This window comes from Ailuropoda melanoleuca, chromosome X (genome assembly GCF_002007445.2).
Source record: "Ailuropoda melanoleuca isolate Jingjing chromosome X, ASM200744v2, whole genome shotgun sequence".
NCBI classification, from domain to species: domain Eukaryota; kingdom Metazoa; phylum Chordata; class Mammalia; order Carnivora; family Ursidae; genus Ailuropoda; species Ailuropoda melanoleuca.
This window is the reverse complement of record NC_048238.1, coordinates 76518130-76534599: the sequence shown is the minus strand read 5'-3', so window position 1 is coordinate 76534599 and position 16470 is coordinate 76518130. Positions and strand designations below refer to the sequence as shown.

General features: G+C 42.3%; 1 protein-coding gene across 3 annotated transcripts in view; it reads left to right on the top strand.

Moving 5' to 3' along the window:
• Positions 1-1645: 1645 nt before the first annotated feature.
• The window catches only part of AMMECR1 (AMMECR nuclear protein 1), a 148313-nt gene continuing 133488 nt past the window's right edge, over positions 1646-16470 (top strand). For all 3 annotated transcript variants that reach the window (XM_034648998.1, XM_034648999.1, XM_002924079.4), the window contains exon 1: positions 1646-2162. In XM_034648998.1, the coding sequence (XP_034504889.1) occupies positions 1693-2162 (470 nt within the window). In that variant the 5' untranslated portion in view covers positions 1646-1692. The remainder of the gene's footprint in view (positions 2163-16470) is intronic.

Below are 16470 nucleotides of genomic sequence, written 5' to 3'. Positions count from 1 at the left end.
TGTGGTTTCTGAAATCAGCCATTTAAATCCTTGCTCTATCACTTTCTAGGTGTGTGATGTTGAGGAAGTTACTTCTGAGGTTCAATTTCCTCACCTGTAAATGAGCAACCTCAGAGGGTTACTCTGAAGATCAAATGAGGTAGTGTATTATTTTGAAGGGTGATGGGGTAAGGCAAGGCATAGTACTTGGCACCCAAAAAGTGCTGGATAAATAGTAGTTATTTATGGGATTGTGTACATGGATCTGACTTAATTCATAAACTCTTTGAGAGTGGGAAGCATACTTCCTGGATTTCGACACAAGTACAGTGTCATGCCCATAGGATGGTGCAAAGCCTCAGTATTTATTGCATGAATAAACTTTTTTTCCTCTTGAGTGGAATGAACAGCCCTCAGCTATTTGCAAGATCCCACACATTTAGCTCAAAGGTGACAAAATCAATCAGTCCTCTGATGTCTCCAAATCCACAGACGCCTGCCTTTGTTTGTCTAGATGTTTCCGTATGGTGTAGACACAACGCAAATAACTCACACTTTCTGTTTCTATCAGGCTAATTTCTATGAATGTTAACACTTGATCTGTCTTAGGTGCCCAGAATGGGACTGACTCAATCACACGCCTCTTCATTCGTTCAAGCATTCTTTGATTGAGAAATTTTTTAAATGAATGCTAAGAACTATCTAATTATATACCTGAACAAAACCTTTCAACTTGTGACTAAGTGCACTACCTGCCCTATTTACCTGTAAGATCTGTGCTGACTACAGATGTATTTCTAATTGCTTTGTTCCCAAGCCAAAAAAAAAAAAAAAAAAAAAAAAAAAAAAAAAAAAAAAAAAAAAAAACAAAACAATAACCTACCATAGTGAGTTCCAGAGCACAATCAACATCTTTGAACTAGGGAGGTGTTGGTTAGGACTTTATTTTTTTGCTTTTGAAAAGTTTGCGTGGGGCTGGGAGGGAGGGAAAGTTGGGGGAACAAGGGAGGGGTATATAGATTCAACCAGGCTTGAATATTTGTCAATAAGGAAAGAGTATTGCTCTTTACCATAATCTTGGAAAACCCCGGGTGCGTGCTTAGGTGGGTACTAAAGCGACCGCAGTGTGGCCATTTCCCCGACTGCTTTGTACATACTTTATAGGGGCGGTCTCAGGTGTGGAGCTCCAAGCACCTGCTTGCTCAGCTCTGGCAGTTCAGAAACCAGCGTACTTGAGGCCGGTGGCTCAGGTTTCACGTAACTCGGCTCAAGTGTCACTAACACTATGTGCAGTGCCGGTCATCGAGCTGTGCTTTGGGACTCGGATACTTACTTAACTTCGGACTTTCTTCTCCCACCCCCCCACTAGTTTTCCTTTCCCTTCTTCCTCCCCGGGCATGCCCACCTCCTTCCTTTGCTCCTACTCTCCGCTTTCGCGTTCTCATTTCCTACTCCTTCCTTTCTACTGGGCTTCCTGTCTTTCACCCATCCTCTGAGGGCCACAGGGCTCGAGGCTGCCGCTCGCAGGAGAAGCGAGTCCCGCGGGACAGGCGCTGAGGTGCCGAGCGGCGAAAGCGCGGGGCGCGCGCGNCGCGCGCGCGCCCTGCGAGCCCCTGGCGCGCCCCCGGCGGCCGGGCCGCAGCGTGCTCGCCCCCGCCGCCAGCTCGCCTCACTTATGGGTCGGAAGCGCTGCGTGGGGGAGACCGTTCCAAGATGGCGGCGGGTTGCTGCGGGGTGAAGAAGCAGAAACTGTCCAGTTCGCCCCCCTCTGGCTCGGGTGGCGGTGGTGGCGCCTCCTCCTCCTCCCACTGCAGCGGAGAGAGCCAGTGTCGAGCTGGGGAGCTGGGACTAGGAGGCGCCGGCACGCGGCTCAACGGGCTGGGAGGTCTAGCCGGAGGAGGTAGCGGCAACGGCTGTACCCTCTCTACCCCCCAGGGCTGCGGCGGCGGCGGGGGGATTTCCCTGTCGCCACCTCCGAGCTGCGGAGTGGGGACCCTACTTTCTACCCCGGCCGCCGCCACCTCTTCCTCGCCCTCCTTGTCGTCCGCCGCCTCGTCCTCGTCGCCCGGCTCCCGGAAGATGGTGGTGTCAGCGGAGATGTGCTGCTTTTGCTTCGATGTGCTCTACTGTCACCTGTACGGATACCAGCAGCCCCGGACCCCCCGGTTCACCAACGAGCCCTAGTGAGTACCGTGCCCTCCGCCGCTCTCTCGCGCGCGCGCTCGGGATGGGGCTCAGAGTTGAAGCAAAGTATGAGTCCGCCTCCCCGCCGGCGGCTGCCCCTGCCCCTCTCTCTGCCACGGTCCTCGGAGTCCCTCGACCTAAGTAAGGGCACCCCGTGCTTTCTGCCCTCCGAGGCAGGCACCCAACACTTGGAGCAGGGTGCTGCTGCAAGAGATGGCTCACTGGTTCCCAAAGGTGTTCGCCTTCTCTTTGCGATAACTTCGAGGACTTTTGACCCTTCCCTTCTCTCCTTCACTACCCCGCGTCCCCACCGCCCTGGTTTTGGAGATCTGGATTACTCAAGGTGTTGTCCTCTCCTCACTTTGGTTACCATTTACCCCACGTGAAAGCCCTGCCAGTATTCCCGCCCCGCGTACCTTGCACGGGGAGAGTTACTATCCCACTGCAGGGTGAAAAATAGCAACTATCCAACTTCTGTTCTGCTATTGATGGAACTTAGCTCCGGAGCTTATGAGGTTACCCGTCTTTTCCTTCGGGTTTCCTTGTGTCCTGGGGAGGGAGGAGGTTTTTTTAAAAACACATTTTCCCTTACTACCTATTTTTATCCGAACATACCCATTAAAATGTGTTTCTAGTGAAGCGCACCGCCAGCTCTCTCACATTTGGTGAGACCTTTTTTTTTTTTTTTTTTAAATTCCACCGTCTGGGTAATAGCTCATTCAAAGAGAGCTGTCCCCATAGAGCCACAGTTAGTTTGTACATGAAGCGTGCATTCGCTTTTGTGTCGATTTCACTTTTAAGAAATCTGTTAGGCTCGCCGATTTGAGAAATAGTTAAACAATCCAGCAGTAAGTGTGTAGGAATTTTTATGTTTTCTTTTGGCTTGTACTTTTAGTTATTTTACCCTTCAAGTGTGTGGTTGAAATTGTTTAAAATAGCACGGTTACAGCTAAAAGCAGGTTAATTCTAATCCTCGTCCATTTGGATGTGTGGGAGATGGGGCATATGGTTTTTTTTTAATGTGTAAACTGAGTGTAAACTGACTTTTTGAGTTAAATGCTAGACAGAATGTAAAGCCCAAGGAAGGGCAGAATGACAAAGAGGGCGATTGTTTTTACTATGAGTACTTTGCATCAATAACAACAAAAATAATAGAGAAAAATTTCAGTGAAACTATAAGGAAACCATCAGCCCTTTTCCTTGCTAAGACAAGTGCCCCTTGTCCCCATATCATAAATACCTGAATTGATGTTCTTTTTAAACTGCTTCTTTTCATTTTGTGAGATTAGGGGATTAGACTACTACTGGATAAGTATAAACACTTCTGCCTAGACTAAAAATATTAAATTAATACATAAAGTGGAAATTGCAATAAAGTGTCCTGGAAATTGTATATATGTATTGTTTGTTTTCTTTGGCTTTAATGCTTTAAATGTATTTAATTTTATATTTTTGCCACTCTTTTGTGGTCTGTGCATTTTCGTTCAGACTTGGTTCATCTTTGGGCATTTAGTCATACAAAATGTGTGAAAAAGCATCCAGACTGACACTTTGCCCAATAAATATCTTTATACATTTCGTAGTTTTAATTCTAGGAGCTTAAATCCTAAACCCACACCTTTACTTAGCTAATTTGTTTTTTGGTGAAGAAGTCAAATTCATTTAAAAGACTCTGCCATGTAAAAAAAAAATCTATGAAATATTTATTAGCTTGAGTCACTTATTTGTGACTTTTGTGCCTTCTCTTGGATGTCTATGATGTATTAAAGCCAGTCGTGGGATGATACATAGGTTGGCTCTGCAAAGTCATGGGACTGCAAAAATTCACTCCTGTTCAGTTACATGAGTTTGGCAAAGGCTGTTTTACTATTCACGCTGCATTGCTCCAAAGCATATGAGAACACACTTTCGGGAGGTGCTACTTTCACACATTTTAAAGTGAGTTTGGGTTAACTGAATGACTGTAATAAGTTTAAAAGGAAAGTGAGCTTGACCAGTTCATACAGAAAATGCTTTTGAAAATGGCATCTTAACAGTGGCTACTTTGCACATGTGTTTAGGTATTGCTTGTCTTTGAATATCCCATCCACTGGATTTCTTTTTCGTGGAACTAAACAGACCAAGTAAGACACACTTTTGACCACTGGGGATATGTTGAAACAATGGTGGAAGAAGAATAACCATTATCATTTAGCAGGCCTTGAATGTGTCATGTGTTCAACAAAACAACTAACTTAGACACTGAACATGACCAAGGGGAGAACGAAAGTTTGCTTAAGTGGAAAGAGGACTACATCTTATCTTCATTTATCTTAAAATCATTTTTGAGGTGTACTGTGGAAAATTCAAGAAAATCTTAAAAGTAGTGTTTGATTATGAGAGTCAAATAACTGTAATGACTTGACCGTGCCTTAGTAACCACCACACATTTTCTGTTTTACAAATCACATATTTAATAGCATTGTGTACTTATTAGTGGCTTCGTGCTGGGGGGCATAAGCTGTAAATAGACATATTTCTCCTCCCCCCCCGAGTTATTAGTATCATGTCATGAGCAGCAGTGTGTCAGGTCTTGTCTCTGCTCCCCCCACCACCCCAGAGGACGTGCTTTCAACAAATCAGATTCTCCTGTGTAAAAACACACCCGCTTTTTTCCCTTCCCAGAACCTTTTCTGTCAGCATGTCTGTAACTAGTGAAATCTGCCTTGTATAGGTTCAGAAGTTCTTGACTGAGCAGTTACCCTTCCATTCTGAAGGGTTATTAGAAATTTCCTCTAGACGTTGCAGGTTTGGGGAGGGGATGTCAGTATGTGAACAGGCTGTAGGGATACAGATTCTTCACCGTTGGCTGCTGTTTGTTGAGGCACCTACCTCACTGCACAGAGGTAGCAGTAGCTACAGCTTGGAAGGACAGTGAGAACTTGTGTAATGGAGGACACACGACATTCGTGTTAAAAGTGGGGACTGCATTACTAAATCCTCGGTCTCCGTCCTCCAGGCACATTTGCCCACAGAAAGCAGGTTTGAGACATGATTTTAAAAATGATTTGAGGTGCATTTTACTATTCAGAACCAGAGCTCTTGGATTCGTATGTGGGAACCCAGATAGCCACATCATAGGAAACCCATTTGCTACTATAAAGGGAGCCACTGTGCCAGGTGTCGAGCCAGTTGGACTTCAGAGCAGCCGTTCTCCACTCGGACCGCACATTTAAACCACTGGGGAATTATTAAAAATGTAGAGACCTGGGTCACAAGCCCAGAGATTCCGATTTAATTGGTCTTGGATGGGGCCTGGACATCAGGATTATTGAAAGCTCCTCAGGTGATTTTGAACTTGCAGCTGAGGCCAAGAACCACCAGTCGTACCGTATTCCCCTAGCCCTTTCTCCTGAGAGTCAGATTAATTTGGTCTGGGGTGGTGCCTGGGAACCCGTATTTTATAAGCACCCTGGGCAATTTTGGTAAACAACCGGTTTCGGAAAACCCTTGCAGTGTGGTCGGCTCAAGACCTGACCTGGAATGGAGGCTCTCAGGTCCCCCCTTGGACCGGCTGTATTCGAATCTGCATTTTAACAAGCTCCCCAGGTGATTTTTCCGCACATTAAAGTTTGAAGAGGAGTGGTTCTCCAACTTTAGAGTACATCATAATCTCCTGTAGTGCTTGTTAAAACACAAATTGCTGGGCCCCATTCCCAGAGTTTCTGATTCAGTCAGTCTGGGGTGGGGCCGTGAATTTGCATTTCTAACAAGCTTCCTGGTGACGCTGCCACAGTTCCCAGGACCACACGTTGAGACCCCCTGGGTTAGAGAAGTGAGGACCTCAGTAACGTCCTGCAGCCACTGTAAGGGAATGGCAATTTTCCCTGCCAGTTTCCAGTAGAGAACTTCCTGTTTCCATGTCACCAGCCTTTGTCATGTTCTTTCTAACTTAGCACCTGGGAGATTGAATGCTGCCAAGATCCTAGTAAGAGTCCCAGGTTCTTGGGATGGTTTCAGTCTGAGGTGGGGGGAGGGGTGACTCTTGGAAACCGGTGGTATGATTTTAGGTCTTCCCCCCCCCCGGAAATGTTAAATGCGAGGGGCACCTTTTAGGAGTTAAACACAGCATAAATATGATCTCTTAAAGTGAGTTGTATTGATTTTGATAAATAAAGCCGCCTTCTGTTGCCGTAAAAAATGCTTTGATGATTAGCTCACGGAATAACACGTTGTGATAAGATTTTAAAAGCTTTTCCTTATGCTTTCGCTTGCTGGATTGGATTTTAAGAATTTCCCTCATTAACAAAGAAATATAAAAGGATCCTGCCAAGGCACTGGGATTGTTCAGTCTTATATCTTTAATGCTGTGTTGCATGTCACGTCCCATGAACTATTTGTTTTAATCTTCTTACCACCTTTGAAGTTAATGCACTACTACATTTTGTATATACACCATGGCACATAAAAGATACTTAACTATTAACAACAATAATATGGTTTTCCATCGCAATGAGTAAAATGTAATTTTTAAAAAATCCACTCCTGGATATGCAGTTCTTGAGAGACTCCGATCAGGTGTTTGAACGGTTAACTCTTTCTTGTCTTGTCCCAGTAGTCAAATTACTGTTTTCCAGCGTGCTTGGGAGGAATTGGGTTGTTTTAGAAAGGTGAAGCAGGCACTTTGTTTCACCAGAATAGTAACACTCCTATGACATGTTCGTTAAAAAGGTGATTTGATAATGCGGCTCAGGTCAAAGTGATATTAATACAGCATTTTAAACCCAAGCTATTATATTTCTATTATGCCTTTTTTTTTTTAATGAAGACTGAGCAGAATAGCTGGAAGGTTTATCTGTCTATTGCAGATGATGCTACTAGGCCGCTACAGAGTTCCTTATCCATGCCAGCATAAGGTCATAATGTATAGTTTTTCTTCAAAAAAAAAAAAAAACACGACAATGACACTTACTGTCTGGAAAATTGTTGAGCATTTTTGAAGGTATTATACGGGTTGTTTTTCAACAATGTTGATTTCCATTGGAAGGCAGCCTGGTGTCCTGTCTTACTGAGAGAAAAGAAAGAAGGCACGCCCCCAGTTGTCATTTATGCTGTAAAAACAGCCAGTAACTGAAATGGAAGGATGTAGAAATATAAATTACAAAATTATTTTTATATCCATGCATAAAGGTGTATGTAGGACAAGGTATATTTAGTTAAAAAGAAAAACTCGATTCTTATTTTACCCTCTCCCCCATATGGTCAAAGGGAGTGATAATCTAGCTCATAATTTTGCTCGCTTATGAATTGTGTTTGTGCTGCATTCAGGTCCCAGCTAGTGGGTGGCAACGAAGAAGGAGTCTTTGCTGGGATCTGTCAGTCCAATGGGAAGAAAGACCACTACTGAGAAAGTGAAAAATGCTCTGTTAGCCCATATGCATGAGTAGTTTTTTCTCCCCCCCCCCATCGGTGTGTGTTTCTGAGAAATACTAGCATTTACATTGTTGTCTTTAGAAAACCGTACACTTTTTGAAATTGTATTTGTGTTAAAACCCTGTAACGTATTACCACAAAGGATTATGATTTTGAGGTCAGTTGTGCTTCCCATTTATAGACCGTCTTACTTTTTGAGAATGTATATGTGTGAAACACTAAAACTTGTGCAATGAGATTAGTCAAAGTTCCCTATTTCAATAGGCGTTATTCTGTTCTCTCAATGTCACACATGCTTGCCTGTTTTAAAGCAGCACAATGACCAGGGCTTTTACATTTAAATTTTTTTCAATAGTCTCCCCCCTCCCCGAACTTGTGTAATAATGTCTCTTTTTGATACTGTTCTGAATCAATTAAGCTAAGTAAGTGAGGACCAGCAGTAAAAGCCAGGGGCTGCCAAGAATGGACCTTCAATGTGTAAGCTGTCTTTCCACAATCAGTAATTGGGCAGTTGCTCACAGGACACTGGAGACAGTGTGGGCAGCCAGTGGTTGTGTAGGTGGGAAGAGTAGATTCCCCAACAGTAAACTTATTTAGAGTTTGAGCTTCTGTAGTCACAGTGCTAAGAGCAGAAACGAGCCGCAAGCTTATGTAGTAGAAATAAAAGAGCCTGAAGGAAGAAGTATGGTGTAATAGTGCAGTTGGTTGGGTGGAGCATATTTTATGTTTGGTCCAACGATGAGTGGCATCTTTTCTATCCAGTGTGGGTGTATTTTCTGCAGTTCTTAATGTATCATACTTTCAAACTTGCTCAACCTTAAAAATGTTGGTTTTGAGGAGCTGGGTGGAAATTATATGTCACTGGGGGAAGAAAACCTGTTATTTCTTTTAGCATATACATTATGCTGAGTTCCACCGTTGGAAACCAGAGCAGTTGCTCTATCCTCACAAAGCTTCCAGTCTTGTTCAAGGTATGACACAAACATCAGAGTCGCTTGAAATGCTGACAGTACCCTATATACGTGATTGTAGATGAAGTTAAAAAATGGAAAACATCAAATGTCAGCACAGTGATGCCGTGGAAAAAAGGAGTGGTCAGAAAAAAGGCTTTTGGGAAGAGGATGACTTTTGAGCCAAGTTTTGAAATGGCAAAGGTACAGAAATTATTGAAGAGTCTGGTATGACCAGTAGATCTTGAAGTCTTCCTGGCAGTTCTCGAACCCGTTGCTCACCACCACACCCCTTGCCACAGCACTTGGGGATTCCCAGCAGCTGTCTCCAGCCAGGAACTTGCACCCCCAGCATTCTCCATACCACTCCCCTTGCTTTGGTCTCAAAGATCAGAAAACTTCAAGGAAATTACAAGTAGCCTTTTGTCCTGGGAACCCTCTGGGAAGGCTGGATAAGAGATACTGGATCTGATTATGGTCTCTCGTGTGAGGAGGAGAACAGTATTGGCAGAAGAGTCCTCCAGGATCTAAGATGACTTGGAAGGAGAAGAGTTTCATGGTACGGCAGACCAGCTAGGCTTGAGGTTCTAAGGGTGCTAGGAAAACGGGTGTGGGAAAAGTAGGGGAGCCACCTCAGGGGCGGAGTTCATGAATATAGGAATGTTGCAAAATCAAGAAATGGAAGAAGTTATCAGCAGATGCAGGGACTCGCACTCCAGGGCCAGGTTTTGTGTAGGAGTGGAAAGCTTGCAGCTCACCTGTTTCTTGGCTGCCATCCTTGCCTCTTCTTTTCTTGGCTCTGTGCCTAGCTATTCTTGTGCTCAGGAAAGTTTGTTCAAAAGCTCAGTTGGAATGGCTATGAAATTTGATCACAAGTGTAAGAACCCCCCTTCCCCCTCTTCATCTATGCCCAACTGTATCTAATTTGAGAGAAAGGAGAAGACGACACGTTGGTTTATAGAATTCAGATCAAGTATAAAGATAGCTGAGATAGCTTTTGGGCGAGGACCTGAAATTAGGGGACTTCATGTAAGTAATGAGGCATTGCAGAAAAAAAAATCGACCAAATTCCCATTGCTGGGGGAAGTGAAGCAGGGAGAGGCTTTGAACCTAATTCAGAGTTTACAAGCCTGAGAAACCAGGAGGATGGCGGCGCCACTAAAAAGCATGGAGGTGAGGGAATGGGAAGAAACAAATAGTTGGTCAGATGAAATTAGATTTCTTATTATGTGTCTTTCAAGTGTCAGCAGTCATCTAGCGTCATTTCTTTTTTTATTAGCAGAACCACGGAGCAGTGGCAGAGCTATTGTGGCTATTTGGTCAGTCTCTTGGATATCTCCAGCCTCCCCTGCCCCAGTTGTGACTTTGAATGCTCAGATGGGTAGAAATCAGTGATAGTTTTCAGCTTTGTATTGCTAGTAAAAATACCTGACGGTATGTTGGGTTTCCCTAATGTAGCTTTGTATGTTATATATATTGTGTATCATCGATTTGTAAAGTAGTCAGCGATTCTTAGATTTCCTTAGTGTATATCTTAGCACAGTGTTCTTAGTGTATATCTTAGCACAGTGTTCAGCGAAATACAGCCTCTTGGAGGATCATCTCAAGGATTTGTAGTTTCAGACCGCGGATTAAAGGGAATTTCTGAAGGACCGGAAGTACTACCTGGTACTCAATTCTAGGTCCTGTGTTCTCAGGCTCAGAAAGGAAGAAATCAAGCTGGATTCATTTTGCATCTTTGCTCACAAGGAAGGATAGATGTTATCAATGGACAGGATCAACCATATTGCTTTATGATCATTGCGATCTTCAGTGGATGGGCAAACGTAACAAGTTCTACTTGAGTCCAGGCCTACTAATATTAATTTTTGTTTTTTTTTTAAATAAGGTCTGTGATGGTCTTGATGATTCTTGCCTTTCCCCTATCTGTTTCATTTTACAGATAATCCACACTGTGACCCAAAGCCACATGCAATGCTGGGAGAGCACAGTTGACTGTATTATGCAATATCCTGCCAGAAGATGCTGACCAGCTCTCTAGTAATGGAAAGTAGTGAGACTGACTTAACAGCCTATGTAGCTTGCCTTGCCATTTCGTATATTTCTATAAGCATATGACACACAATTCTAGCAGCATCTCTTCTAGTGAGATTTTGGATTGCTGCAAGGTGTTACACCAAATTCTCTGCTTTGCTTCAGGCATTAGTGGGTCTTTGAGTCATTCTCCTAGAACGGAATCTATGAAAAATTGGTTTTGTGCTGTCAGCCTCCAGGTCCCACGGCACTGTGACGGCCTCAAAGAGATGCTTGTGTGCTAGTCACACTGGTGTGCTGCTTCTCTGTGACATTGTTACTGCTTCTGTAGCCTAGCAACCGTACAAGCATAGGTGGTTTGGGGTACAAATAAGTTATATAGCTGGGGAAACTTGGGCCTCAGTACATACCTCATTGTAGTAAGGGAAATACCTTTTGTATCCTGATTTTGAACAACAGTGAGGTAAGTGTGTAGATGATGGGTGCTTTTTTTTTTTTTACATCCTTCTCAAATGATTATTTGGTAAGTGGAAGACAGTGTTGGTGATTTATTCACTAAAGGAGAACCTCATGAAGTCTTCTGGCCTTTTTCCGTGTTAGTGTTGCCCTCAGTGCATTTTACGGAGTTTCTCACGATTAAGACAAACAGATATTCGTGGACAAGCTCTTTGATGTCAGGACGAGGTGCCCGGGAGTCAGTGGTTAAAATTGTTTGTTCAGTTCATGGGTCCATCTACCCCACACTCTTGTCAATTCAAAAAACCCTCACAAGAACAAATGGGAACGATACCTCTTCTATTTCTCTGACACTAATGAGGGGATGTGTGGTTTGTGGTGTTTTTTACTCCACAAACTCCTCTAATCGTTGCCCTGTTGGGCAACTTGTTTTGCAGAAAGCCACTCTTTCACACTGTGAAAGCATTAGCTCTGTGGAGAAGGAGAGTCACATAGGGCCGGAGGCAGGAATAGAGGGCACGTGGGAGCCAGGGAGGGAGGAAAACGCGATCGTAGTCAAGTGAGGTGAAGCCTGGATTCAGGGCAGAAAAAGGAGACTGGAGTGCCTGGTCTGGAGTAGGGCTGCTCCCACAGGCATATTTTATATTATACAATCCTGGGTGTCCCTCCTTTACAAGAAGTGGCCATGGCACTCTTGTTAAAAAATATATATATTCCTATCAGAAAGAGATGCACAGCATGAAGTTTAGCTCTACAAGAAGACTTGCATATGCATCCCCTGAGAACTGCCAAGAGACAATGTTGAAATGAGAAGGAGGCCTCTGGGCAAGTTTGGGGGCCATGGGACAAGTAGCTTATGTATACCCCAAACAGATAAATGGAGCCACTCTCTGATCATGATCCTTTCTTTGTCTCTTGACTTGTCTGTGAACATAGTTCTAAATCCTCATATATTCAGATGTGTCTTACTTTCAGGTCTGTGTATTGAGGTAGTACTAGATGTATGAAGTTTTGTTTATAGAGCTTGCTCACAGTCATTCTCCATAACAGCAATTATGGGGCGGATAATATTAAAGGATAGACCCCACTGTAATTTCTGACTGCAGAATGCAATCAACAGGAGGGCATTCTATTGACCATACTTATGTCTTCTGTAGCTTTTCTCCAGTGTGTCTTAACAGGACCTACTATGGTCAGTCTAATTTGCAAGTTACATTCTCACTGATAACTGGAGTGTCAGTCATTTTTGGTTAATCAGTTTCTCTTTAATCATACAGATTGATGCTGATCATACAGTATGATGCTTTTAGAAAATTAATTGATTGATGTATTTATTTAGTGATAAAAAAACACATAACGTGAGACCTACCCTCTTTCCACATTTTTTTTTAGAGAGAGTGGGGGTGGAGGGGCAGAGGGAGAGGGAGAGAGAAAATCTGAAGCAGGCTCCACGCTCAGCACAGAGCCTGATGTGGAGCTCAGTCTCATAACCCCGAGATCCCGACCTGAGCTGGAATCAAGGGTCAGACACTTAACTGACTGAGCCACCCGGGTGCCCCTCTTTCCAAATTTTTAAGTGTACTGTACAATACTGGTAACTAAAAGCACCATGTTTAGCTTAGTTTTTGAAGGTGCACGATAGTGGCTCTACCTAAAGCAGCTAATGTTTCATAAGAACTTTGGGAATCTTTTAAAAATTAATCTTACAAACATGTATTAGACATGCACGGAGCTTAGCTTATTTATGGGAGAGCTTAATTTAGGCTTTGAAGTATTTATTTTTACAAACTTATTGAAAACTATGAGTAACTAGTTTAAAGGCACCCGAGTAAGAAATAACTATTAAAAAATGTTTCAAACTAGTAGCGTGTCGGTTCGTATTTGACATGGCGTTTATCATTTACTTTATTAGTATACTTAATACCACCTACCTGTATTTGAAAAGAACTGGATTTTCTAGCTTTCCTTTTAAGTTGGTATTCTCGTCCTCTGTCTTTTAGGGCCTTCTAATGAATTTGCTAATAATAATATAAGGAGACATCTTTTACAGGTAGGAACTTTGCCTTTGCTTACCTCTTCTTAACGGTGGAAGGATGAAGGCAGAGGGAGATCATTCGTTTTGACGGTTGAACCTGATGTTTCTGAGCAAATGTGTTTTTTAGAGAGATGGAATATTGGAAAATACCTTGCCTAATGGGCTATTTTAAGTAAGGCCTTTTAAGTCCATATGTGTATATATAAACCACTTTAGTTGAGCACTTCTTGAAATTGCTTCTTATTTGCTTTAATGAAAAGCTCATATCTAAAGGTGGTTAGTGGAATACTCACTTTGGGAGCACATATACTAAGTGTGGTAGTGGAACCTGTGAAATAATAGATATGGTCAAGTCTTGAAAGTTGTTTATTTGCCTCACTGTCTACACTACCTGTGTGAGATTCTTTATCATTAGGAGAGGTACAGACATTTTTTAAATATTATTGCTGAATTGTGATGTATTAATTTGGATTTCGGAGCAGTTTCTAACTTCTGCCATTTAGAGATGGCTTTACAGTTTTAGAGAAGGAAGAAGAATTTCCACTATGATTATCCCTTTGCTTGTAGACATTTTCAAGTGAGTATTTGTTTAAGCTTCAAGATACATTTGCCAGCATTATCTTAAGACAGTCTGTCTTACATCAAAACCTATCATTCTCAGCTAGTACTGCTGTTCATATTGTAAATTCTAACATTTCAGTTCAACAAGTAATATAGTGGTTGTGGGTGAAAGGTCTATAAAATAGGCATAAGCCATGCTTCCTGCCCTTGAAAAGCTTGCAGTCATATTGAGAAGACAAGATTCATGAAGCAGATAATGAGGTCACATGATTTAATGGCTGAATAAATGATGGACACAATGAGGCCTGTTAGAGTTTGGACAAAGACTAATGTGGGCTGGGATTATACACGAGGGCTCCATGGACAAAGTAGGATTCGGGCTGGGTAGACCTTTCACAGAGGGATAAAACATTCTAGACAGGGAAACAACTTAAAGACACAGCAGTCAGAATGAGCATTATACAGTAGTCAGTGGGTACCAGTGAAAGGTATATTAAAGTCGGGGAGATCGTAGCAAGAAAGGGGACCCCGTCAGGAGACTGTTGCTATAATTCAAGCATTGGGAAATGAAGGCCTGCAAGTTGGCAATTTTAAACTATTAATGGCCTGTGAATTGCCTCTTTCTTGGTAAAATTTCCCTTTTGTCCAGCTAATTATGCCTCAGCAGCTCCTTTAATGTCATGAATGTCATGAAGCCTGGACAAGAGACTGGGAAATAACACAAGCAGGAGTCTGCTGTGTAGACAAAGTGCTTTCATTTATCAATAGACATTCAGCATAAGTCAGTTAGATTAACATTGGTTACGTCACCCTCTGCCTGAGTGCCTTCTATGTTCTGTGTTCCTTTTTTTTTCTCCTCAACGTCAGTGTCTCAGACATGAAGTTGAGAAGGTTGAGTACCAGCAAAGATAATGTAATTTAAAAAATAAACTACCCTAATTATTATAGAATTAAATGGCTTTAAGTCACCTTTTTTCCTCAAATTAATTAAGAAATTTTACTTGGTTGTTACATATGTAACTCACATAAGGTAGGTACTGGGAATTATAATAATTATAGGAGAATTGTATACTAATGATTGAATGATGTTATTTATTAAGTTAACTTCAACATCGATTAGTCTAATGGGTATGTTCCTCAGGGTTCTTAACATGCCCCACTCAAGAATGCTACAACTCTAAGACACAGATTGTATGAGCAAAATCTTTAAAGGTTTCATAGTATTATTTAGAAACAAAATTCTAAAATGGTTTCCTGGATTACAATAAAACAGCATTTTTTTTAAATTTTATGTGTTGACCAACAGTTACCCTTTGAAGAAGGAACAGATTCTTAGTCTTTTCGTTGATGATTTGTCTTTAATTATATGAAGACATATGTTTAGAACCCAAAACTTCTTTTTCAGGGATCGCTGTAAAATTTCATTTTATTTTAGCAACTCTCTTCTTTTATTCCCCAGAATATGTTACAGAATAGAAGTGTTACAGAATAGAAGAAAATTATTTCCTGTTAGACTGATCTCTGACGGGGTCTAGCCACATAACCATGAACGTTGTGCCAACGTACTCAGGAAGTAAAAAAACAGCGCTGGCACAGTGCTTATTAGCAGTGTTCTCCGTGTAGTCAGTTTAAGGTCTTTTATAAGTAAACAAGCTCACCCTCATGTCATAGACTTGAATCATGAATAATCTGTAATTTGAATTACATATTACTACAGTGAGGTAAAGAAATACCAGATGTTAAAATAGTGGTAGTGAAATATGTTTGAGTCCGAGCTTTTGAAGAAGAGATAGAGTTTGGCCTATGTCTGTGATCACGGACCCCTGCCACATACTAGGGTGGGAGGCCAAGTGGAATCCAGTGGTTCTTAGGACAGGCCACACAAAGGTCCTTGATCCCTTCCAATATGCTTAAAATCTTTATTAGCAAAGTTGAATACTCACGAAGGGAAGGAGAGGTGAGTTTGTTTATACAGGGTTGAACCACTGAGATGCCAATTTCACTTCTCACAGGCTTCAAACAATAGGCATGTTACATGGGCAGTGGCCTCCATAGTGTAGAGCACAATCAAGGAAAAAAAAAGTCAGTGGTTTTCCGTTTTGGCTATGGCAAGAGAACAAGCAAGTCCTATTTTAAAGTGAAAAAATGGGTGTGGGTCCAATGGGTCCTGGTTCCTGTCTCCATTGGCTGCTTTCAGAACCTTTGCTGTGTTTATTTCAGTTAAGCCTAGAGAAATTCAGGTCAGTTTTTACAGAAGAGGAGCGTTTTAGTCTTGAAGCTTTCTATCATTTCCATGAAGAGTATAATTATTCACCATCCCATAATAACCATTTGTTAACCCTTTACTAACTTAATTAACTTGCACCAGCCCAGCACGGCCACTGGTGCTGTCTTGTTCTCAGAATTGTTATCTTTTTTTTTTTTTTAAAGATTTTATTTATTTATTCGACAAAGACAGAGACAGCCAGCGAGAGAGGGAACACAAGCAGGGGGAGTGGGAGAGGAAGAAGCAGGCTCATAGCGGAGGAGCCTGATGTGGGGCTCAATCCCAGAATGCCTGGATCACGCCCTGAGCCGAAGGCAGACGCTTAACCGCTGTGCCACCCTGGCGCCCCTCAGAATTGTTATCTTGATTTGGATATTTTTGACTCCTTATCTCTCCCACTCCAAAATTGAAGTGTAAGTCTAGGAAGATCCTCCTCTTCCCCTTCCTCAACATAATTTGTCCTTGGAGCTTGGTCATTTTTGAGAGCAGCAGTCCTGAATATCTGAAGACTGTAGCAACTGCATTAAATATTTTTTACCACTTAAATTCTAGCAGCATTTACCACTTTGCATTATCTAGAAAGCTTACTGGTT